Source organism: Amblyomma mixtum, chromosome 4, assembly GCF_055824585.1.
Source record: "Amblyomma mixtum isolate Tamu chromosome 4, ASM5582458v1, whole genome shotgun sequence".
Taxonomy (NCBI): domain Eukaryota; kingdom Metazoa; phylum Arthropoda; class Arachnida; order Ixodida; family Ixodidae; genus Amblyomma; species Amblyomma mixtum.
The window spans coordinates 87,998,521-88,023,442 of NC_143015.1; the positions used below are offsets into that span (position 1 = coordinate 87,998,521).

The following is a 24,922-nucleotide window of genomic DNA, read 5'->3' on the forward strand; positions in this document are numbered from 1 at the left end:
CGTGGGTCGGACCGGTCGCGTTCCTCTTTTTTTTTTTTTACTCTGGGGTCGACGCCGGACTTCCGCGCTCGGCGCATTACACGAACGGGCCTGTTTCTGAATACGCGCGGCCGTGGCACTCCAGGTGAGGTGGGGGGCCCGTTTCGACGCGGCCGTCTAGCGGCGTACCTGTAACGGAGCGCTAAGACCTAAGCGTAACGGCGCCCGTGCCGGCGCAGGGGAGGACGTCGAGACGCTCCGAGCGCGGTACGGAGACGTCGGCGGCCGGCTCGCTCTGCGATTTGACCGACGACAATTACCGAGCCTAACTGCGCTCCCGACGTGCACTTCCCGGCCGTAAGAGAGAGAGGAAAAAGGAACAGACAGAAATAACTAGGAGATAGGCAAGTCTAAACAATGGATTAGGGAAAGGGAGACGGGTACAAACAAAGAAAGGAAGAAAGTAAGAACGATGGAGGGAGTGAAAGCAACATAGGCAAGAAATAATGAAAGGAAGCAAGAAAAGAAAGAAATGAAGAAAGATGGAAGGAAACAAAGAAAGTAAGCCTGACGGCATCGCTCTGGCATTCCACGGTCTCCTGGCTCCTCTAGTCTTGAGGGTCTTGCGCCTGGGGAGAAAGGAGATCGCGATATGTCCGCGAGCACACGCGAGCAGCGGACGTGCGGGGCGAGACCCTGCGGAGTGTGTGGAACAGTGTGTCGCGGTCTTGTTCTTCTTCGCGCTGACCTCCTCGCCCTCTCACAGGTCGGAGGGTAGAGAGAGGGTTTGGCGCGTTCCGTGGCGTTGCGTCGGCGTCTGCTGCGGTGGCTGTGGCGTCGCGTCGCTTTCGCCCGTTCCCGCGCGGAATCCTTGGCGGCGGCGGTGGATCCGCTTTCGCTGCACCGCGCACGGGAAATGACTGCAAAGGCGCCCAGAAAACGGTCGCTCCTCCTGCCGGGTGCGATACTTGGCATTCCCGCCGATCCCAATCGGAACCGGTCGCCAGACGAGCACTTCTTTCCGCCGGCGGCAGAGCGGCGTCCGAGCATCGCTCGCGGGACGACGACATGGCGATGATCGTCGGCGCCTGCATCACCGGTGAGTCGCACTGTTTTCTGCCACGGTCCCCTCGGTCGCGACATCAGTTTCATTCCGGTTCTCACCAAAGTAGGAAAGCACTCGGCGTTACTAGACAGCTCTGTCCGCCTGCTAAAAAAAGAAAAATTTTATGATGCAAGAGAAAAAAAATTGTGATGCAACAGGCTAAACCGCACATTGAATCTTGCAGCTCTGCGTTCCCATCGATTGCTTAAAGACGTACCCCCTTTGCGAAAAGTAAGCGAGCAACAGGTTTTAGCTTCTCAACCATATAATGGAGCCGGTACGGCACCCCTAATGACTTAAAGGTACCAAAATGCGAGGACAAGGGTTCACCTTACTTTACACAGATTCTAAGCGTAAGGTCTGCCATGGGTGCTTCGCTACGAGGATAGGAAACAAAACATAGTCGCCCAATTACTTTTGGCAAAGACTATACATATGTTATATCCACGCTATCTGTAGACCCTTCTTCGTCGTCTACTAGAGTCAAATCTCGTTATAACGGCACGGTTTATAGCGAAATAATCGATACAACGAAGGAATGACAGTTTCTCTTGGAAGCTCAGTCAACACGGGCTATAACGAAACTACGGCTACAACGAAGTAATCGCCGGGCCCCTTCAATTTTGTTGTAACAAAGTTCAACTGCACTTATTCTTGAGCTTAGTATTCTTCCAAGCTCACCTAGGCAAAATGGGCAGCTTTCCCTTCTACCTGCGTGACCATATATGCAGTGTACGTTTCACTTGATATACTTGGTGTATTTTGAGATCATCAGTCCGTTCTATTATGCGCATACGCGATGCAGGCTGAAATGTGACGCTACGTTTAGAACAGGGAAATTGCAAAAGACTGAATTCATCGTTTTTTTTTTCATTGGGAGGCTCTTGTAAGGATTGGCAGGATTAGATTTTGAGTAGTCTGCATGTTAATTAATGCTGACGTCCTGCTTCAGCAGCGAACACCAGCGTTTTTACTTGTTGTTTGTACAGTTAAGGTGAATAATATTCAGAGTGCAAAAGCGAATGTTCCGATTGAAAAAAAAAAAAAAAAAGGAACAGGGCACTTCTTCTTTGGCCAGTGTGTTGAGTTGTCGTCCACGCAAGCCATGGCCACCATGTGAGGATGTCATCGGTGCGGCCTACCATAAGCGAGTTAGACGGTTTCCGTTGTGGGGGCTGTCGCGAATGCGCTAGTGACGCAATAACGTTTATTTGCAAAGAAGCACGCAAACAATGCAAAAGCTAAGAACAGGGTAGTTGTTCTGCTTTTCCTTTGCGATGGTTGCGTCCTGTAATAAGACAGCCAAAGTCATCTAATCGCAAAATTTTAATATATCCTACTGCATGGCCCTTTTAAAGTTCAGATTTAGGGAAAACACGAAACAGCACGTATTTTTCCAATCGGGATCCAAATTTATTTCTTCTGCCGCATCAGACTTGAAAAGGATTAGAGGAAGCATGCGTTTTCGAAAGAGGAAAACAAAAATTACCACCATTACTCAAATACGCCCTTGAGGAATAAATCATTGCATTTCTCATAAAGTATTCCAATGTATGTTGCTTTGGCCTGTGCATGTATATTACGCATATTTCAGTCTCTGAGGTTAGAACAGCCTTTTTAAGGTAAATGAAGTTGGGGATGGTAGCATGAGTGGATATGGATAGGGGATTACGACATAAACACGTTATTGTTCTGATAACTGGAACATGTTTTGGTAGGCCAGTGCGAAAGGCGCCTCGACAGCTTTAGCTGCACGCATTTCTCTTTCGTTTCTGTCGGTGGATAATTGTCGTCGTCTCAAAGTCTTACTGCTATATATTCGCAACGTCGACTCACACGTGCTGGTACGCTTTCACTTCTTTTTTTTTCGTTTCTATATATTAGCTCTCAGCGACGAGCACCGATATGGGCCTAGAAACCGGCGCAATAACTTATCGACAGTAGCGATTAGATCACCGTAGAAGTGCATGTATAAAAAGGGGGCCATCTTCGCCGCACCAGCCCGCTAGAGCTCACGGATGGTAAGCAGGGCACAATCTGAGAGCCTACAGTGTGCCCGAGCACAGTCTTTCCGCTTTGCATTCAAACCCGCTGCAACCAATGGGGTGACCCACACTTATCCGGTTGCATTACGGAAGAGCCAAGCTCCGGTCCTGAGCGCTCATTACGATCTAGATGACTCTCCCTGGCACTTCTGAACTGCGGGAAAGGTATAGTACCTGCTTGGCACTCACAGTCCTGAGAATGGGCGGAAGATTAATTTGATTTATGGAGATTTGACGTCAAAAAGCCACGCAGGCTATGAGGGACGCCGTAGTGAAGGGCTCCGGAAATTTCGACCACCAGGGGTTCTTTAACGTGCACTGACATTGCACAGTACACGGGCGCCTAGAATTTTGCCTCCATTGCAAATCGACCGCCGCGGCCGGGTTGAACCCGCGTCTTTCGGGTCAGCAGCCGAGCGGCATAACCACTGAACTAACAGTAGTACCATGCTTTGTCTTCGCATAGCCATGCCGACTTGTGCACAATGACCGTGTAACCGTCATCATAGCGGCCGTCATTGTCATCACTATCCCTGGTTACGCCAAATGCAGGACAAACGCCTCGTCCACTGCTATGTAATGAGCTTCACAATGTAACAGAGCGCTGGTCAGGAGCAATGGAGACCCCGCATAGGCCATGCTTATGATTTCGAAGGCGTCACGGACGATTGACCGAAACCGGGCAGGATGTTGGATATTATTGCATGAGCGATCACTTGAAGTCCAGCTTTCCTGTCTTACCACGTTCTTGGAGTGCAATCGATAGCTCCAGAAGCGACGTCTTAGCTATGACGCTGCAACTTAGTGGTTCGACCACGGTGGTGGGCTGGAAAGTACTAAACACCAACACATTTCCCGCTCTGTATATACATCGGAGATTACAACTACGCCGCAGCCAATGCAGTAAACAGCTGTACCTCAAAGCTTTCGGCTTCCAAAATAAAGTAGAAATTATTGATTTATTTATTTACCCTCGGAGCTATAGGCATGAGAAGGGGCACTGGTTAAAATGTTAAACAAAAAGAATATAAATGCAGTAAAACGTTGTGCAACAAGTTTCCCGTAATCGTACAATGTGAGCCAAAGAATTGCAAAAAAGAAGTTTATCGCCGGCTTACAAATTTCAGCAGGAAGGTGGTTTCATTCGCGAGACTGAAGAGGAATAACTGGCTGAAAGAAAGTTTCTCTGTAACAGAGATCGATACATGTTTTGCGAATGCGACCAATGCGATCTAAACGGCGAAAAGTTGTCAAATATTCTACAATCTTCTTCTGCTGCTCTTTCTACTACTACTTGTACTTAAATCTCCTACTACTTAATAGTAACACGCTCGAAGCCATTCGGAGGCCACAGGATTTCTTGGATGTAAACAAGTCTAACGAGTCCACCGAAGCCGTCTGAGGCAACCGGCGTTGCACGCCTGGAAAGTTCGCTCATTACAGAGACTGCATAACAGGCGGCAGAGTATTGGTGCTTTCTTCTCGACACCTTGCCCGGCTCGTTATGTTGCCCTGCTAATGCTCCTGCTGCTTGGTACTACACCTCGGCACTTAATACCTCTTGCCTATCCACCTTGGGCGGTGTGAGCCGCTAACAACTATAGCACTGGCCGCAAACAATGTTCGCCGTGATTCCTTTCTCGTGTTAAGCAGGCTCTTTTCTGCAGGTCGTCGTGTCCTTCTTAATCCATTAACTTTTCATCGAATGCACAGTTTGGCCTATGGCTGCTGTCCACATTTATCCAGGGACAAGTGTCTACCACGGCGAGGTGAATTACCGGTATTATCCTCGCTGCCTCCTCGTTGTTCCTCGTCGTTACGCGACCCTTAAAATGTGCACTGCGAGGTCGTTGCTTGCACGAAGCGGTGCACAGGACGATCTTCTTGGCATTGCTGTATTATGAGGTATTCTGGTATTGCTGAGTACCATGTCACATCCAGCGTGTTTTAACCACGCTAATGTTTTTTGGCCTGGAGGGAGAAATGCGCACTTCTAGGTGGGGGGGGGGGGGGGGCGCTTTATACCTTCGTCAGGGACAAAGGACTTATCAGCACCCTGGCGAGCAACTGCGGTTGTGTCTGCGTGCGCGTGACTCGAGTGCGAGCGTGTGTCACTTCTCGTTTTATCATCTTCATCTGGGGCTGCCTCGTCCCCCACGTGCAGTCAATATTATGAAGTGCCTCGTTCTTCATTTTAAACACCACCGCCGCGGTGGCTCAATGGTTGTGGCGCTCGGCTGCTGCTAGCCCAGAAAACGAACCGACCGCGGCGGTGGCATTTGTATGGCGGCGAAGTGCTAGAGGCCCGTGTACTGTGCGATGTCAGTGCACGTTAAAAGAACCCCAGGTGGTCGAAATTTCCGGTGCCCTCCACTACGGCGTCTCTACGGCGTCTCTTGGGACGTGAAACCGCCTTAAACGAAACTTTATTTTAAACATTGCCATGTCATGGTAGTTTTGATGAGTTAGCTCACTAATAACGGACTTTCAACGACTTTAGTGACCTGCATACGTGGAAATACTTTGCGACCGAATAGAATGGCGTCGCTTAAGGAATGGATCGATCAATAAACTAGTTATTCAATCAAAAACAATCGAGAAGTTAATCCATCGCTGTCAGCTGTCAATCACGTCAAAAATAGTAGTTGTTGAATAATGTAGGCCACATCCACTAGTTTAACCCAGACTGCACGATAAAACATCACCCGATTATCTATAGACGGTTCACTTTAGAACAGTGAGGAGGCATTTCACGCCGGCAGAATTGACATTGTTGGAGGCTTGGTCAAAGTTCAGTTCTCTCGAAACGAGTGCTAATAATGGCTTCGAAGCGCTACAACGTACTATTTTAACTAACGCGCTCTCTGAACTGGGCCACACGCAGCGTCGAATGTAGGTCATTTCTCAATCCCTCCATCCCGTAGTCTCTTCCGCACACCTTTTCATCTCTTCCGGCCTTGCAAGCTGAATTTTCTACACCGCGTGCATGTAAAGCGGTCAGCGGCAAAGGCCGTCCACTCCGACTTCGCAAGCAAAAACAAAACACGGCATAAACGCAGGAAACACAGTACTAAAAACCGCTGAAAACTTGGCCGAGGCGACCTCAGGAATCGCCGTATTTATGAGGCTGGATGACAGGCGGAGGAAGAAATGTGTGGGGGTTTCCGCCGTGTTGGACACTGGGGCACTTAACGGTGCGGCCCGGTTGGAGGTCGCGTCGACGGCGGAGCACCTGGCCTTCACCCCCCTGAGCAGCTCGAGTAGAAGCAAAGCCACAGTGGCCGGAGGCTCTCCTTGGATAACAGTAATACAGGCCTGCGCACACACAGACGCACACTGCATAAGCACGGCCGATGCCCCGTCACACACGCATCGGCCGCTGTGGTCCACCGCGTTCTCTACATCGTGATGTCTAGAGTAGCCTGTTTGCGGGACGATGCAAGACAGATGAGAGGACGCGGAGGATGTAGCGCCGCTCACCGGTGGCTCCATCGCAGGCTGCAGCTTATGCGGCGGATTAAAGCGTGACCTGCGGGGGGAGAACTGTTTGCTTGACATTTGGCTTGATGCGCGATTGCGGGGTGTGTCAAGTTATGCCGGGGCCGGCACCTTGTGGATAATGTTGTGCGCATGAGATTGAAGGGTCTTTGTGAATGGTGTCTCGGCGCACCTTTAACGCAAATCAGATTGCGCGTGTGGGTGTGCGTTCTTCTACTTTTTTTTCTTGCGAAAACTTTGTGCATGAGGCAGGCCTGTCAGATGTGTTCAGATGTGTTTTTCGCCTCCTTTGGAAAGTAGCCGAGCCCCCCCCCCCCCCCCTCCCCCAAGAAAAAAAGACTGAACGTTTCAATTCTGTATTTCTAATGCTCTTCAGCTTGTTTAAATTTTTAAACCGCAGCGGATATTTTTGTTTTCGTCACCTTCAAGGTAAAATAAATTTGGCTGCGAAATAAAATTAGGCTGTGCGCTTGCACTGCACTGGAGGATAACCACGATTTTGTAGGCCTGCGTAATAGTGAATTATGTTATTCCACTACCTGAGCTTTGTTCGCAGTCAATTTGAATTCGTCGAGTTTAGTCAGTTTAGACATTTTAATTGCGTATGTTTCGTATATTAGCATATACCGGTGCGTTTAGTATTCAGGCAATCTTCACTCTCAGCTTGCCACTAGAGCTCCACCCCGTCCGTACCTTTTCGTTAGTAGGCAAATTACCAAATGCTAAAAACATGGACCTCAGTTCTGTAGTTATTATAAATGTGTAGGAGTAGACCGGCGGGGAGGCTTATTAGTGGACAGGTCACCGCAAAATAAAGGGGAAGAAAAAATTGGAGTTCGATAGTGTAGTCTCTCTGATATACGCTGAAAAGCGGAGATGTCGCCAACCCCTCTGGGCAAAAAAGCAGTGATTGTGTTCATTCGATATTTCAAAGAATAACTCGGCTGCCGTAAGACAGTGAATGGCCGGAATGGGGTAATATGCCGACAATGTCGAACGTTCACGTAATTATAATAATTGTTAAAAAGTCTAATAGACATTCACTTGCAGATCAGTGAAAAACGGAAGCTACAGAAGGTTTTAGGAGATGTCCCGGCAAATAGCTAAAGCAGAAAAATGTGCAGAGGGAAATCTTTAGAAACACCCAATTTAAAACAACATTAAGTGTAAAGAAAAGGCTACAAAAGACACCCACCAATTTACAAACAGCGACTTTCAAATAACAATAGTAAATAGAGCTCTTTTCAGTTCCGCAGAAAGAGGCGTGACAGGCGCATTGACAATGTTCAAAGACGCCGAGAAGAGTCACACCTTGGAATTTCACACCGCCGTTTTTATCCACTTTGTTTTCAAACTCTGCTCAAGCATATTTTTTCCATACCTTGTTCTTGGCGCATGATAGCCTTAGCTGCTTATGCGCCAATAAACCCAACACAACACAACCTTGGAATTTCGCGAGCCCAGAAAAGTAGGCAAAAAATTAGGCAAAAATATTGCTTTGTTGCCCTCCTATGGTGGAAAGAAGTGCCTAGAGCTTCAAAAACACCTACAGGTTCAACAACACATCCTTCTTCCAGCCGCCGCGGTGGCTCAGTGGCTATGGTGCTCGGCTGCTGACCCAAAAGACGCGGGTTCGATCCCGGCCGCGGCGGCTAGAATTTCTTTGGAGGAGAAATTCTGGAGGCCCGTGTACTGTGCGATGTCAGTGCACGTTAAAGAACCCCAGGTGGTCGAAATTTCCGGAGCCCTCCACTACGGCGTCTCTCATAGCCTTAGTCGCTTTGGGACGTTAAACCCCACAAAACCAAACCATCTTTCTTCCCTCCTTGTTGTTTTTATTTTACATTCCGCAGCAGATTATGCCGTGCTCAATTTCTTTCCATGCTTTTCTGCTAGCCTTCAGGCATCAGTCGCACAGGCAAGAATAACGCTTGTCGCCGATGGTCCCATGACTGCCGAAATAGCGCCGCCTGTATCCATGCACCAAAGGCGTTCTTTGTCGTTCAACATGAGATATAGCTGGGTGTGTGCTTCAACTCCGCCGGACCGCGAGCGCAGGTAGCAGTGAACGTGAAGTGCTGCCGTGTGCGGTGCGGTGATCCCGAATTAGAATTACCTGGAGGAGGTTGCGCATAGGCCGTAGGTCTTGCTACGGCTCTCTGACCCGGTGGTAAAAACAGGTTTCCCGCTCCCGCCGCGCGTGAACGACTGCTGCGCAAGTAAGCGCGGATGGGGCGGGCAGACGGAGCAAGTACGGCACTTTGTGGAGCGCTTGAATGACCGGTAGCTCCCACACACTTACCTGCGGTTTCGCCAACTTGTTCCCTTGCTCGGCTGTCGTTCGTGTGTGCGCGGCCTAGAAGTACGACATTTGCCTGCTATCCTGACTACTGTAGTCTATTTCGCTCTCTTACTATCGGCGATATGTTAGCGGAGTGTACAACATATTGCTAACATTGGAGGGTTAATTTGTGCAAATAGGTTTTACTCTCGCCTAAAGCGGTCTGTTTTACCAAGTGGTGAGCCATTGTCTTTCAGTCATTGCATGTCATTACAGGTAAGCCATTGCATGATAGCTTAAGTCGCTAGGTCCGTATAACTCAGCACAATACAGATTGCTGCACGATATGAACCGAGTGACAAGCATGCCGCGAATTTATGTCCTAATTGAAACAGATTTGGGTACGAAAGGAGTACCGGTATACCTATGTGTTCGTACTAATCAGATGCGCACCGTGGTTGAAAGGGCTTGCAAACTTTTAGCCCTTACTGCCGGTGAAAAAACAGTAACGTGGGTCAGCATACGGATGTCGCATGTTAGATGGGTATGGTTTGGTTTGCATTATTGGGGTTTAACGTCCCGAAGCAACTCAGGGTACGAGGGACGCCGTAGTGAAGGGCTCCGGAAGTTCAGACCACCTTTGGTTCTTTAATGTGCACTGGAATCGCACAGTACAGAGGGCAAAACGCATGTCTTGAACACGTTCTGAGCGTGTTTCGGGCTGAACACGCGATAACTAGCGATACGAGTTTGTTAAAAATGGTCTGGATGTAAACATGTGCTGTTAAACTCATAGAATTTCATCGTCATTTTTTGCTTTCTTGGTCCCAGCGGCTTTGGGAGCTCCGGAACACACAGTTTGGTTGTTATAGGCATGCGTTTTGCCCTCTGTACATGGGCCTCTAGAATTTCTCCTCCATCGAAACTCAGCCGCCGCGGGGAGGATCGAACCCGCGTCTTTCGGGTCAGCAGCCGAGCGCCGCAACCACTGAGCAGCCGCGGCGGGGCCGCTGTGTTAGAGTTGTGAAGTCCAAAGATGTGGATCTTCTCAAAGCTGTTGTCTGATTGCGCCGATCACACATATACACACAAAAAAATCTGATGCCGATAAATAGAAAAAAAAAATTATATATGAATTAGCCATAGCAGTGCCCCAAAATACCTTCAGTGCGGGTACAAAGACGAGCAAAATTGGTGAGGGATCGGCTCTCAGAGAAGCAAGAATTGAAGACGCAAGCACACTTGCTTCGGGGAGAGATTTAGAGCGTATCCTTGAGAACTCCGGCGTGCCTGCGATTGAGCTAAGCTTCTTGAATTGGTCGGTATAGGGTCTGCAAGTGTTGAATGCCAATGCTTTGTCGTTCTCGCATCTTTCCATTGATCGTGAAGATGCGGGATTGAAAGAAAAAGGAAAAAAAAAACAGTAAGCCTACAAGTACGTACAATAGATGCGGTCCTTGTAGTCCGTGTTGTGATGAGATCTATGCTCTTCAGCCGGCTTCCGTGGCTGTTCGTCAAGGCTTTGTTTTGATAGCAAGCTGATATCGCGCTTGTGGTTTACGCTCTCCCCGAGGGAATCTCGATGCAGCTGGAATTCAAAAGACCGGAAATATCTTATTTTAGTGCGGGGTAAAGATCCCCAGCTTTCAATCGCGTTGTTGAGTGAGCCCTCAGAGCGGCGTTTAGCACTTTCCGCATACAGACACTTAATACTCACGGGCTCGTTTCCTTATTGAGTATGACATCACATGCAGTAAGGGGAATGCTGCGGCAATTGTGCCAACCTGCGCCATTGCATTAAAATATACAGCACACTGCTACAAATTGGTGTTTTTTGACGAAGACTGCGCCAGAATACTATGCCAGCAACCAAGAGCCGCGCCCAGTGCGAACATGCTGATGCAATCGCGTTAAGTACACAAGCATAACTGGTTGCTTTGCCCAATGGGCGAGGAGAAAGATGACCGACGGAAACCAGCCCGGCTTCATTTCGCGGCGGTTTCATTTCATGTCCAAAAAAAAAAAGCTTAACAAACTTAAATAGGACTGAAATTGGGCACTGCTATATTTATAAGGCTTTTTCGCAGCACTGGCACTTGTGTCATAAGGTCACTAAGGCCGTTAGAGAGATTATTGGCGCGCCCCAACTGATATAACTGCATTCGAGCTGTAACAGCGCCGTCATCAACCGAGCTTTCCAATTGTACAAAATGGAAGCTTCTCCAAATTAAATTTTCGCCGGCTACAAAGCCTGCTCCAAAAATCTCATGGCTGTTCTTACCACTGAATATGTCTTGCAAATTTATTTCTTATTTTTGGTGATGCTGGTAGCTGAAGCGCATCTCGGGAAAGTCAATACCCAAACCGTCTGTTTTCTGACGTTGGTTGCAAGAACGACACTTGTATATACTGCCTATGGGCGCCCTTGCTAGTCTTTATTTTTAAAGGGCATAATGATTCCATTTCCTCTGCAGCGAATGCACCTTTCGAAAGAGTCGCTTCGTTTTCCTAGCAGACCCAGTCGCGTCGACGTATTTGCGCAGTGCGCCAGCAGGACTGGGCATTGCATAAGGTGCCAAGAAAACGCTCGTCGAACCAGTTTGTCAGCAGGTGATTCACGAGGACGAGTTTCAAACTTTTTTTTTCAGTTACTTTTTTTTTTTGTCAAGGAAAGCAGTACGAGTTGACAGGCCGGAACATTCTTGATTGAAGTGGGCGCGATTGAAGGGAAGGTCTCATGAATAAGTATGAGAAGGAGCGAGTTTTCTTCAATGCTGTCCTGATGAAGTCACTTCAAGAAAGACGCGGGATATCTCAAAGCAGTCTACTTTGACTTGCTTTGCAACAGTGGGATACGCATATCAACGGCAATAAAAGTGGACGAAGCCCCTACTAACCTCTTAGCTTTGGGCATTTGGCGACCTCAAAACCAGTTTGAGATGTTTGCCGAGAGTGTGGTCCACCGCTGAGCACTGTTTTCACTGCCCTAGACTAGGCTCTAAAGACAGTGAAGGCACAAAACACAGGCGTTGCAGCTTGCATGGACCGTGCGCCGTAACACTTCGTAAAGAAAAGGCCAAGGAACTCTACCCGAGTGGTGGTGGCGGCTGACAATGTTGGTGAACGCTAACTTGGCTCTAGTAGAGTTGACGGGTTTCGGGGGGAATGAGCATGATTTGCATATCAAGCAGCCGCTGACCGTGCCGTCCAACTCGATGCTACTCTTAGGCCAGTTGAAGCGAGTGCCCGACGCTGGCATTATCAAGACTGGACCAGTGCGCTAGGCCATTACAGCGATGATAGAGATCTGAGACATGGAGGTGAACTTGAAAAGGTATTAAAATGTCGCGACTAAGTCATTTCGCGAAAGCTTTTTGGTTGCCTCCGACCGTCTTCTTCATATGCCTCGTCCACTTTAGGGCGCGCCCACAAGTTGACCAAAACATGTCGTTAGCCCCGGGAAAAATCTCTCTACAACGGTCGATAGTCCTGAATGTTTGATTTCCATTATCTTGCTCTTATTTCGGACAACACGCTTAATCAACACGGCCGGGATAGTGTGTACTGATTCTGAAAACTACTCCACTTCATATCTGTACACTCAAAACAAACAAGAGCAAAAAGGGAGGAAACTGTCCTCTAGGGCAAACCCTTTTATTAAAGGGTGTGCGCTAAAGGACAACTTACTTGCTTTTTACTACCACGTAGGCGTATTCGTGTCTAGAGGGTATTTCCCGCCATTTTCCACTGGCTGACGCGACGCCACGGTCTCGGCATGTATTTTAATTTTTTTTTTTAATTTTCTATCCTCAGCGTCAGTTTTGAACAACAGTGGGGTGGATAAGAAGGAAAGGGGGGGGGGAGGCAGCACATCCAAAATGCAAGAAAATGGCAAAAAGGCCTAACCGGTTTTCGAAAATAAAGCAGGAAAGAGCAAGATCACCGTGGACGCTTTAAATGCATGGAAAAGAAAGCAAACACCACGACTACAAAAGCGTATTGCATATAAGTGAAAACTAAATTCTCCATAATTAAAGACAGTTGCGATACACTGTGAAACTTGCGGCCTCAGCAGTTGCACTTTAGATGAGTGGCCGGAATTTTGAACCTATCGGTGCAGCGGGAAATGACAGCAATATTATTAGTATTTATCATTCGATGAAAGAACTGACACAGCGGAAGGCAGGCGATCAAATTCACGGCTAATTTTAGGAAAGTAACAGTTCCTGAAAGCCGATTTCTTGCATTTGTGTCTACGCACTTTTTCGTTTATGATCCAGTCGAGCGGAATAGTAATGTATTTATGTTTCGCGCGGGATATCAATGTAGGAGTAATGCATGTTGTGGAAAATTACTCACGCCCACTGACAGAGGTGATGTGGCGTCGAAGCAGTCAATGGGAAAGGGCGGTGAATGCGAAGTTAGCATGGAATCGTTATACTATACCGGGTTTGGATGCTAAGCTGCCACCCGCTTCTAGTGTCAATTGGTTCCGTTTCTAAAAAGCATGTCGTATGATGAAGGGAAAGGGACAGGAATCGTCTCGCTCATGGTGGACACGTGATTTCTCACCCGACTAACTTAAATCAGTTGCAAATGCCTTATTCGGTCCCCGCCGGGGTGCGTCTGCAGCACGCAGACGTTGGTGAGTGGCGACACCACGGGGTTAACCCGAGCATCCGCAGGGACATCCCCGCAGGGGGATGATGGTGAACAATGCGTCACCACGGACCCGAGCATCCGCGCTTAGCCGTGCGTGGCATCGCCGTGTCCGGGGAAAAGGGGATCCTGGTGGTTGAGCCGATGCCGAGCGTTTGGACCTTTAAGGCCCCTCGGCGGAGGCAACACACCACGTTGGCCCCAGCTTCCTGTAGACGGCACCTCCGGCCTGACCCGACCGGAGGAAATCGGCAGTCGCCTTTTCCTGTCCTCCCCTCTATCTTTCACTTTCCTATCTCTTTCTTACAACTCTCCTGTCTCCTCCTCTCTTCTTCGTTTCTTCCTCTTTTTCCTGGCGGCGAGGGTTAACCGTGTGTGACCAACTACCCTGAGTTGAGTCATATTAGGTTATAGTTAAGGTGTACAGCTGGCGTGGGCAGGACTTGCTCGCATGTTCCTGTCACGTCCCCTTGTTGGACTCCATGGTGGGTGGCTGGCACCATGACCGAAAAACCTCAATTTTTTATGGCTCCCCCACTTTCCAAACCTGATCGCTCTCTCAAGAGAGGGCGGAACGAAGCAGATGTTTTTTTCCAAAAAAGAAAAGTGAGTTTTGCTAAATACCATGTCATCCATAGTGAAGTAGAAAATAAGCAAGCAAGAATCCTGTCTCCCTTCCTAGTATCAAAGTGTTTGACAGAAGCCTTGGGCATTGGCTACAAGGTATCAAAAATGGCCAGCGGTGACTTACTGCTCGAACTGCGAGACAACATCCAGCACTCAAAACTCGTAAACATTGTGTCTGTTGGAGATATTCCTGTCTTCGTGACTTCACACCGATCTTTGAACACCGTCCGGGGCGTGATATCCGAAAATGATTTTGTCCACATGACAGAAAAAGAGATGCTCGAAGGTCTGAGTGACCAAGACGTGATAGACGTTCACAGAATCAAGATCCGGAAGGATAATAAGGAAATAGACACAAAACACATGATCCTGACGTTCAACACTAGCACACTGCCCGACACAGTCGAAGTAGGATATCTGAAAGTTAACGTAAGACCATACATTCCCAACCCTCGCCGATGTTTCAACTGCCAAAGGTTCGGCCACGGCTCACAAAGTTGCCGCGGTCAGAAAACGTGCGCGAAGTGCGCCTCGAAGGATCATTATGATCAATGTGACGTAGCCCCGCATTGCGCAAACTGTGAAGGAGACCACGCAGCATACTCCGGGGCGTGTCCGTCCTGGAACAAAGAAAAGGAAATAATCACCATAAAGACAAACGAAAACTTTTCATTTCAAGAAGCGAGAAGGCGTTTTGCACTCACCAACTCATTCTCCTTCACAACAAAACAAAACTTCGCCGATGTGGTGCGTGGGCGTGGCGCACCACACCAGGCTTCGGCACCCGTCCAGGTCACACGCAGTGAGCCTGTGGCGGTGCCATCCGCGCCTCAAGGCAGAGCAGCTAACGCTGCTCCGCCAACTGCAAGTCAGGCTGCGCAGACCCCCGGGTCGGCAGGCCTCAAGACCTCTTCCCACAGGTCGAGGTCAAACTCGAACGCGAACGTGCCTCCTGCACGGTCGTCCAGCGCCTCCGCAGAGGCGATGGACACGGCCCCGGGCAGCCCCGCGCCGTCCACGTCGGACGGTCGGCGGAGCTCTCTGGATCGATCAAAAAAAGACAGGCCCCGAGTCACGGGGCCATCAACAACTTGATCTACCTTTCCACCCTATAGAAACACAAAATTAAGATGGCTTTCATAGTACAATGGAACTGTAGAGGACTTTTAAACAATTACAGTGAAAACAAATTACGGTTTTCAGAGGTTAGGATGGCAAATTACTGACTTAATTAATCAATACCCTATTATTCTGGATACTGTACGCAGCACTCCCTCTATACGTAAATACAAAATGCTAATTAAAGCAATGCTCATAAATGAACCTTAAAGGTGAAAACTGAACGTATACCTATCACTAGTGTATGTTTTGTAAATACTGCTGTGGTCGAATTGTGTTTTGAAGTATGCTGTTTGTTTTTCCGCCGAAAGCCTGTGTTTTGTAAGGATGTCTTATGTATTGTGTAAAAAATATTGAATGTGTGTTCTATTATGTAATGCTCTTTCTTGGTTTTCGTAGCCTGTGGTGCCGCCTGTCATCCGGGTGGCGTGGCCTCGTCAGGCAAAGTCTGCCTTTTGCCACGTCACCCTGGACAACCTTTTCGTTGTCTTAAATAAATTCTGAATGAATGAATAAAAGACATACTAGGAGCACACGCTCCTGTCGCCTTATGTCTACAAGAAACAAATTTAGGTCTCCCAAAAAATAACTATCTTAAGAGTTACACTGTTTTCCGCCGCGATCGGGAACACGCGAGCCGGCTGTCGGGAGGCGTAGCCATCATAGTGAAAAACGGTGTTCCGGCTCGAGAGCTTCAACTAAAAACAAGACTCGAAGCTGCCGCAGCCACTCTGGTTGCTCATAAAACCATCACAGTGTGCTCACTATATATCGATCCGCACTTTAATTTAACACTACATGACTTAGAGGATCTTTTAGAGCAGCTACCAGAGCCATACCTGGTAGTTGGAGATTTTAATGCGCATTCATGTTTTTGGGGAAGCGAGAAAACTGACGCTAGAGGCCATCTCGTAGAGGATTTTATTTTATGCAGTGACGTCTGTTTACTCAACTCTAATAAACCCACATACTGCTCCCCAACCTCGGGGAAAATGAGTGTTTTAGATTTGTCTTTTAGTTCACCGTCTGTTTTTAACGATTTTAACTGGGACGTCATTGACAACCCATATGGCAGCGATCACCTCCCTGTACTAATCACATTATCATCCCCACCGGAAATAATCCCCACAAGGCCACGTCGCTGGAAGCTTCACCTCGCCGACTGGTCACTTTTTAGAGCAAAGGCAAATTTAGAAAATATACTTTTAGATAATCTCACCATCGACCAGATAAACGAAAAGTTCACTAATTGTATCATAACTGCCGCACTCACAGCTATTCCTCAGTCGTCAGGAGTAGCGCGACAAAACCGTAAAGTATGGTGGACAAGAGACTGTAAAGAAGCTAAAAAACAACAAAACAGAGCTTGGGGTAAATTCCGTAGGTATCCGACACATGAAAATCTCTTAATTTTTAAAAAGGCAAAAGCTAAAGCTCGGTACGTTCGTCGCAGTGCCGAGAAAGCTTCATGGCAGAATTATGTTTCATCTATCAACAGTCAGATTCCATCTAAAAAAATGTGGGAGCAGGTTCGAAAATTAAATGGCACCTTTTCACCATTCACAATTCCTTTTTTAACAACACCCGGCACACAAACAAGCATAGAGGAACAGGCAGACATACTAGGGAAACATTTCGCTGCAGTTTCCAGTTCATCTCACTATACACAGTCTTTTTTAAAATACAAAAACACAGCTGAAAGACAGAGGCTCCCAACAAGTGGAGGCACAAATGAAAAATACAATTGTCTAATTACCCTACAAGAAATCAATAAAGTACTATCTGCTGGGCAAAAAAACTGCTCCAGGACCCGACGAAATACATTATGAAATGCTTGCACATCTTTCCGAGCCAGCCGGGGACGCACTTTTAAGATTCTTTAACACAATATTCATATCTGGGAAAATACCAGAAGCCTGGAAGAAAGCTATTATTGTACCGCTTCTTAAGCCTAGTAAGCCCGCAACTTCTCCTAGCAGTTATAGACCCACAGCCCTGACCAGTTGCCTTGCCAAATCCTTGGAAAGTGTCCTAAATATAAGACTAACCTTTGTTCTTCAATATGGTGAACTTCTTGATATCCATCAATTTGGATTTAAAAAGGGATGCTGCACTACAGACCACCTAGTCCGCCTTGAAAATACTGTCAGAGAAGCTTTTATACACAAGCAACACTGTCTTAGCGTCTTTTTTGATTTAGAAAAAGCATATGATACTACCTGGAGGTTCGGGATTTTCCAGGACTTAGCTGAGCTTGGCATCCGTGGCAGAATACTGAACTCAATTAAAGACTTTTTGACTAACCGTTCATTTAATGTTCGTCTAGGCTCAACCCTTTCGAGGGATTTTATTCAAGAAAATGGAGTGCCTCAAGGGTGTATTTTAAGCACAACTCTTTTTATTGTAAAAATGAATTCTCTTAACAAAATAATACCAAGGTCCATAACATATTCAGTCTATGTTGACGATCTTCAGATAGCGTGCACATCTTCCAATATATCTACATGTGAAAGACAAGTACAACTTACAATCAACAAACTGGCAACATGGGCAGACAAGAATGGTTTCCAGTTCTCACCACAGAAAACAGTAGCCTTACTTTTTTCACTCAAACGAGGCTTGCACACAGATCCCACATTACACCTAAACCAAACCAAACTGCCTTTAAAAAAAGAACACAAATTTCTAGGCATCACCTTCGATAAAAAGCTTACTTTCCTGCCTCATATAAACGCACTAAAGAAGAAAGCGTCGCTATCACTGAACATACTTAAAGTCCTTTCACGCAAATACTGGGGTTCTGATCGGATATGCCTTCTACAGATTTATCGCTCTGTAGTACGTTCCGGTTTAGATTATGGCTGCATAGTGTATGGATCAGCAAGGCCGTCGTACTTGAAGCGACTGGACCCTGTGCACAATATGGGTTTGCGTCTTTCAACTGGTGCTTACAGGACATCACCCATAAAAAGCCTTTACGTAGAAACCAATGAACCACCACTTGCAGACAGACGAACAATGCTCACATGCTCATACATTTTAAAGATCCGTTCTCAGCCTAAACACATCTGTTACCCACTCGTTACAAAGTGTCCATCTCGAACACTATTTACCAACAAACCTCTAGCAATCAGACCACTTCTCCGCTTTGAAGAGAAATGCCAAGAACTAGACATAATGAACATATTACCTAATATTGCCCGCAAACCTGATCCACTCCAGCCTTGGTACTGCCTACCATCTGTGTGGGACTTCACATTAACACAATTTCGGAAAAAAAACATACACCACATGAACAGATATTACAAGAATATTTAGCACTCAACGAAAAATACAGAGAATACGAAGCATTTTATACCGATGGATCAAAATCTGCGCAATACGTGGGAAGTGCTGTAGTTCAGAATAATTGGGAAAAAATAGTACGGCTACCTGAGTGTACATCCATTTTCACCGCCGAGTGTTACGCAGTCTTGGTGGCTGTAGAAAAAATAATAAATGAGAACATTCAGAACAGTATCATTTACACTGATTCTCTGAGCATACTAACCTCACTTCACCACAGCAATGCAGTGACACCACTAATCGGGGATATCATACATAACATAACAAGCGCCACAATACAGGGACAAGACATAAAATTTTGCTGGGTTCCCAGCCACATTGGAATCGCTGGCAATGACAAAGCAGATGAATGTGCTGGAAAAGCTCGAAACAAAGAAATAAAGAAAGTGTACATTCCCTACAAAGATGGTATGAAGTTGGTGCAGTGCAAATTAAGAAATAAATGGCAGTCGCAATGGAATATCGAAAGAAATAATAAGCTACATTTAGTAAAACCCATTCTAGACGAATGGAAGTCATGCTCACACCAAAAACGATTCATCGAAGTTATTTTATGCCGTCTCCGTATAGGACACACACATCTCACACACAACTTCCTGCTAACAAAGAAAGACAAACATGTTTGCGAGCAATGCGGACATGAACTTACCGTAAACCACATACTACTATCATGCACAAAACTTGAATCATTAAGGAAAAAATATTTTGCTACATTTTACAAAGAACATATCCCATTTCATCCAGCGTTGATTTTAGCTGAATATGCACTCGTTAGTATACTTGATGTTTTTAGCTTTTTAAGGGAAGCCGGTGTTCTTCAAAACCTGTACTGTTCTGACCCTGTGCTTCTCTACTTAGAACGATACACCTCAGCCAATTTCTCAGTCCTGAAAAGGAGGCTGAGGTTTTTATCTGAGTAGTTGGGGGCCTCGAGATCCTTGGCAAGCCAAGGATGTCCACGGAGGTTAACCAACTTTTAAAAGCTTCTGCAAACAGCCATTTCTAAAAAGTTTGTATTTAATCAGCCAGGTAATAAAAATAACTTTTAGGCCCTTTACACCACCGTTTTTATCAACTTTGTTTTCACACTCTGCTGAAGCCAATCTTTCCATACCTTGTTCTTGGCGCATGATAGCCTTAGCTGCTTATGCGCCAATAAACCCAACACAACACAAACACAACACAAACACTCTTTTTCCTGGCGGCGAGGGTTAACCGTGTGTGACCAACTACCCTGAGTTGAGTCATATTAGGTTATAGTTAAGGTGTACAGCTGGCGTGGGCAGGACTTGCTTTCAAGTTCCTGTCGCGTCCCCTTGTTGGACTCCATGGTGGGTGGCTGGCACCATGACCGAAAAACATCAAATTTTATGGCTCCCCCCCTTTCCAAACCAGATCGCCCTCTCAAAAGAGGGCGGAACGATGTGACAGCTGAATACATCCAGAAATCTAAAGTGATTTTCACCAAATTCCATGTGCTCCACAGCGAAGCGACAGATAAAACTGCCCGAACGATATCTCCATTCTTGGTAGCGAAAAGCCTGACCGATGCCTTGGGCACAGATTACAAGCTAAAAAAAATGCCTAGTGGCGACCTCCTTCTGGAGCTTAAAGACAACGGCCAACTCTCCAAGCTCTCCACCATATTGTCAGTCGGGCAAACCCCAGTCTCAATAACTCCACACCGTTCTTTGAACAGTGTCCGTGGTGTCATTTCCGAAGCAGACTTTGTCTGCCTCACTGAGGAAGAAATCCTTGAGGGTCTCAGGGACCAGAATGTTACAAACGTGCATCGTATTAAAATAAGGAAATACGACAATTAAATCCCGACGAAACATATTGTTCTGACATTCAACTCTAGCACACTTCCAGACTCTATCGAAGCAGGCTACTTGAAAATAAATGTACGTCATTACATACCGAATCCACGAAGGTGCTTCAACTGTCAAAGGTACGGACATGGGTCACAGAGCTGCCGTGGCCACAAAGCGTGCGCTAAATGCGCCTCGAAAGACCATGCTTCTGAGAACTGTGAAGGAGCAGCAGTTCGCTGCGCAAACTGTGAAGGCGATCATTCCGCATATTCTAGATCTTGTCCTTCTTGGAAGGCTGAGAAAGAAATAATCACAATGAAAACAACACAAATATAACTTTCAAGGAAGCAAGACAACTCTACCACGCAAAGAACGCCTTCACGTTCTCAACAAAAACAAACTTTGCTGACGTGGCGCGCAGGGGCGGTGCACCACGCAGCACTCCGGCATCTGCCCAGGCCACCTTCACGGAGCCTGTGACAGTGCCATCAACGCCCCAGGCAGAGACAGCCAAGGTTGCTCTGCCAACTACAAGCCAGGGAGTGCCGGCCCACGGGCCAGCATCCCGCAGGACTTCCCCCCGTCGGGGGAGGCCCGACACCAACACATCCGCGGCTTCGCGGTCCTCCAGCACCTCTAGTGAGGTGATGGATGCAACTCCCACTCCACCCGCTTTGCAGCGGCGGATCGGCTCTCTCGAGCGACGGAAAGATAGAACCCCGGTAACGGGCCCAGAACAGTAAATTCCTTCCGTTCCATTCCCACCCAAAAAAAAACAAACATGACATTTGTGGTTCAATGGAACTGTAGAGGAATGTTGAGGAACTACAGTGACATAACGCATATTCTAGGGTCAGTGATGCCTCTAGCTCTATGTCTCCAGGAGACCAATCTTGGTCCACAACATTCAAATATCTTAAAACATTATACAACTTTTAGGCGTGATCGTGAACATGCAAATAGACTCTCGGGAGGCGTCGCAATCATCATCCAAAGCGGCGTCCCGGCTCAAGAAATCAAACTGAAAACAAAACTTGAGGCGGTTGCGGTTGCGTCATCAGCTACAAAACCATAACAATATATTCTGTATATCCGCCCCCCCCCCCCCCCCCCCCCCCCCCCCCCCCACATCACATTAACATGCCAAGACCTAGAAGGCCTGATCGATGAACTGCCGGAGCCATTTCTGGTAGTTGACGATTTTAACGCTCACTCTCCGTTCTGGGGAAGCGAACGCTGTGACTCTAGAGGCCAAACAATCGAAGATTTTATACTTTCGAATAATGTCTGTCTTTTAAATACGGCAAAAGCCACATATTGCTGTCCAAGCTCAGCAAAAATGAGTTCTCTCGATTTAGCTTTTGCATCACCATTACTTTTTAACGATTTTAAATGGGATGTTTTAAATGACCCCATGGGCAGCGATCACTTACCTACCTTCATCAGGCTCTCGTCGTCCACTCCAATCATCCCCACAAGGCCACAGCGCTGGAAAATTCAGCTCGCCGACTGGTCACTTTTTACAAAAAGTGCCACTCTGGAAAAGGAATTTGTGACCACCTCAGCACAGATGAAATTAATGAGAAGTTTACTGAATGCATAATATCGGCCGCAACACTCCCATACCAAAAACAACAGGACTTGCACAAAAGAAACATAAAGTGTGGTGGACACAAGAATGCACATTAGCAAAAAAACAACAAAACAAAGCCTGGAGCGCTCTGCGTCGATATCCCACTGCAGAGAAGTTACTTACCTTTAAGAAGGCAAAAGCCAGAGCGCGGTATGTGCGAAGAAATGCAGAAAAAACCTCTTGGCAGAAATATGTCTCCTCAATAAACAGCTCAACAACATCAAAGAAAATGTGGGAAAAAGTTCGTAAATTTACTGGTGACCATACCCCTTTCACACTTCCTCTCTTGACAGCACCCGGGACACAAACATCTTTAGAAGAACAGGCCAACATATTGGGCGAGCATTTTGCTGAGATCTCAAGCTCATCCAATCACACAAACACATTTCAGAAACACAAAGCAATAGCTGAAAAACAAAAATTCCCACCCGAAGCAGGTATACATGAGGATTACAAGCAGCCTCTCACACTGCAAGAATTAAATAAGGTATTATCCTCTGGAACAAAGACAGCACCAGGACCAGACAACGTGCATTATGCTATGCTTGCCCATCTCTCCGAGGCTGCTGTAGAGGCACTGTTAAAATTCTTTAATAAAATCAGGATAACTGGAAATATACCTGACGAGTGGAAAAAAACAGTCATAATACCTTTTCTCAAACCCGGAAAACCACCAACAAGTCCTAGCAGTTACAGACCAATAGCCCTCACCAGCTGCATTGCTAAATCTTTCGAAAGTGTAATAAACATTAGACTGACCTTCGTACTTGAATCTCGGCAACTATTAGATACACACCAATGTGGGTTTAAAAAAGCATGCTCGACCACAGATCACCTTGTCCGTCTAGAAAACACCATCCGGGAGGCGTTCATCCACAAGCAGCACTGTATTGGGGTCTTCTTCGACTTGGAGAAGGCCTACGATACTACGTGGAAGTTCGGCACCCTCCGTGACCTAGCAGAGCTAGGTATCCGCGGCAGGATGTTGAACTGCTTGAACGACTTCCTGGCTAACGGCACATTCCGAGTCCGCCTAGGAGCAACTCTCTCCATGACTTTCACCTAAGAGAACAGCGTACCCCCAGGGGTGCATTCTAAGCACGACACTCTTCATAGTAAAAATGAATTCCTTAGCTAAAGTAATACCGAAGTCCATAATGTATTCAGTTTATGTAGATGACCTACAAATAGCATGCACGTCCTCCAGCGTATCAACCTGTGAGAGACAAATAGAAATCACACTAAATAAACTAGGTGCTTGGGCAGACAGAAATGGGTTTAAATTTTCTCCTCAAAAAACAGTAGCTGTTCTTTTTTCATTGCGACGAGGCCTACAGGTCGATCCCAATCTATACCTGAATCACACTGCGCTACCAATTAAACAAGAACACAAATTTTTAGGCCTAACTTTCGACAAGAAACTCACATTTCTACCACACATTAACAACCTTAAAAAGAAAGCTTCTCAAGCCCTCAATATCTTAAAAGTGCTCTCACGGAAGCGGTGGGGTGCCGATAGAGCAAGCCATTTACAAATATATCGCTCTCTGGTGCGCTCCAAGCTGGACTACGGGTGCATAGTATATGGTTCGGCAAGAGCATCCTACTTAAAGAGATTAGACCCCATTCATAATCTTGGTCTGCGCCTATCATCTGGAGCATACAGAACATCACCAGTAGTTAGCCTTTACGTTGAAACTAATGAAGCCGCTCTTGAGGATCGATGAATCGCCCTTACATGCTCATATGTCTTAAAAATCCGTTCTCTTCCGAAACATCTCTGCCATCCAGTTGTCACCAAGTGCCCATCTAAAAGATTATTCATCAACAAACCACATTCTATCAGGCCATTACTACTGCGCTTTGAAGATAAATGCGAAGAGCTAACAGTACTAGATGCCCTACCGAATATTGCACAAAGGAATGAATATTTACCACCATGGTACAGCCTGCCTTCAGTATGTGACCTCACAATGACCCATTTAGATTAAAAGCAAACGCCAAATGAGTACATATTACAGGAATTCTTTGCACTACAAGAAAAGTATGACACCTACATTGAATTTTATACCGATGGCTCAAAAACAAAGTCACGTTGGAAGTGCAGTAATCCAAGGAAAAAATAAACAGATAATGCGACTACCAGAATGCGCAACGGTTTTTACTGCTGAGTGTTATGCCATCTTTGTAGCTGTAGAAAAAATAGTAAGAGAGGATATCAAAAATAGCATGATTTACACTGATTCCCTGAGTATGCTTAAAGCACTGCACTCCAGAAATGCAGCTGAACCTATAATAGGAAACATCATACATAACATAGTTAAAATCACAAAACAAAAGCATAACATTAAATTCTGCTGGGTTCCTAACCATGTTGGAATTGTAGGTAATGAGAAAGCAGATGTATGCGCTGCACAAGCCCGGATGGCCAAACAAAGCAAGTGACATACCGCACAGGGATTGTTTAAAGTTTGTATACAGTAAACTAAAAAATAAGTGGCAGGCTGCATGGCACGTAAACAACAAACTACATTCTGTGAAGCCAATTTTAGGGGAATGGCAATCATGTAGGCATCAAGAACGTTTTACCGAAGTTATTTTATGTCGGCTCCGCATTGGACACACCCACCTCACGCACAACTTTCTGCTAACCAAACAAAACAAACCTCTCTGTGAAATGTGTGGTGCTGAACTCACAGTGAACCACATTTTAATTTCATGTGTCAAACTAGAAGAACTAAGAAAGAAATATTTTACAAAATTTTATAGGGAAAGACTCCCATTACACCCCATGTTACTTTTAGGTGATCGTGCACT

The 24,922-nt window shown here is 46.5% G+C and overlaps 1 protein-coding gene across 1 annotated transcript in view; it reads left to right on the top strand.

Annotated features, from left to right (window-relative positions):
- The first annotated feature begins 744 nt into the window (after positions 1-744).
- The window catches only part of LOC149347331 (uncharacterized), a 61,775-nt gene continuing 37,597 nt past the window's right edge, over positions 745-24,922 (top strand). Inside the window, exon 1 of the mRNA XM_089587009.1 lies at positions 745-1,078. Coding sequence (XP_089443135.1) covers positions 1,048-1,078 — 31 coding nt within the window. The 5' untranslated portion in view covers positions 745-1,047. The remainder of the gene's footprint in view (positions 1,079-24,922) is intronic.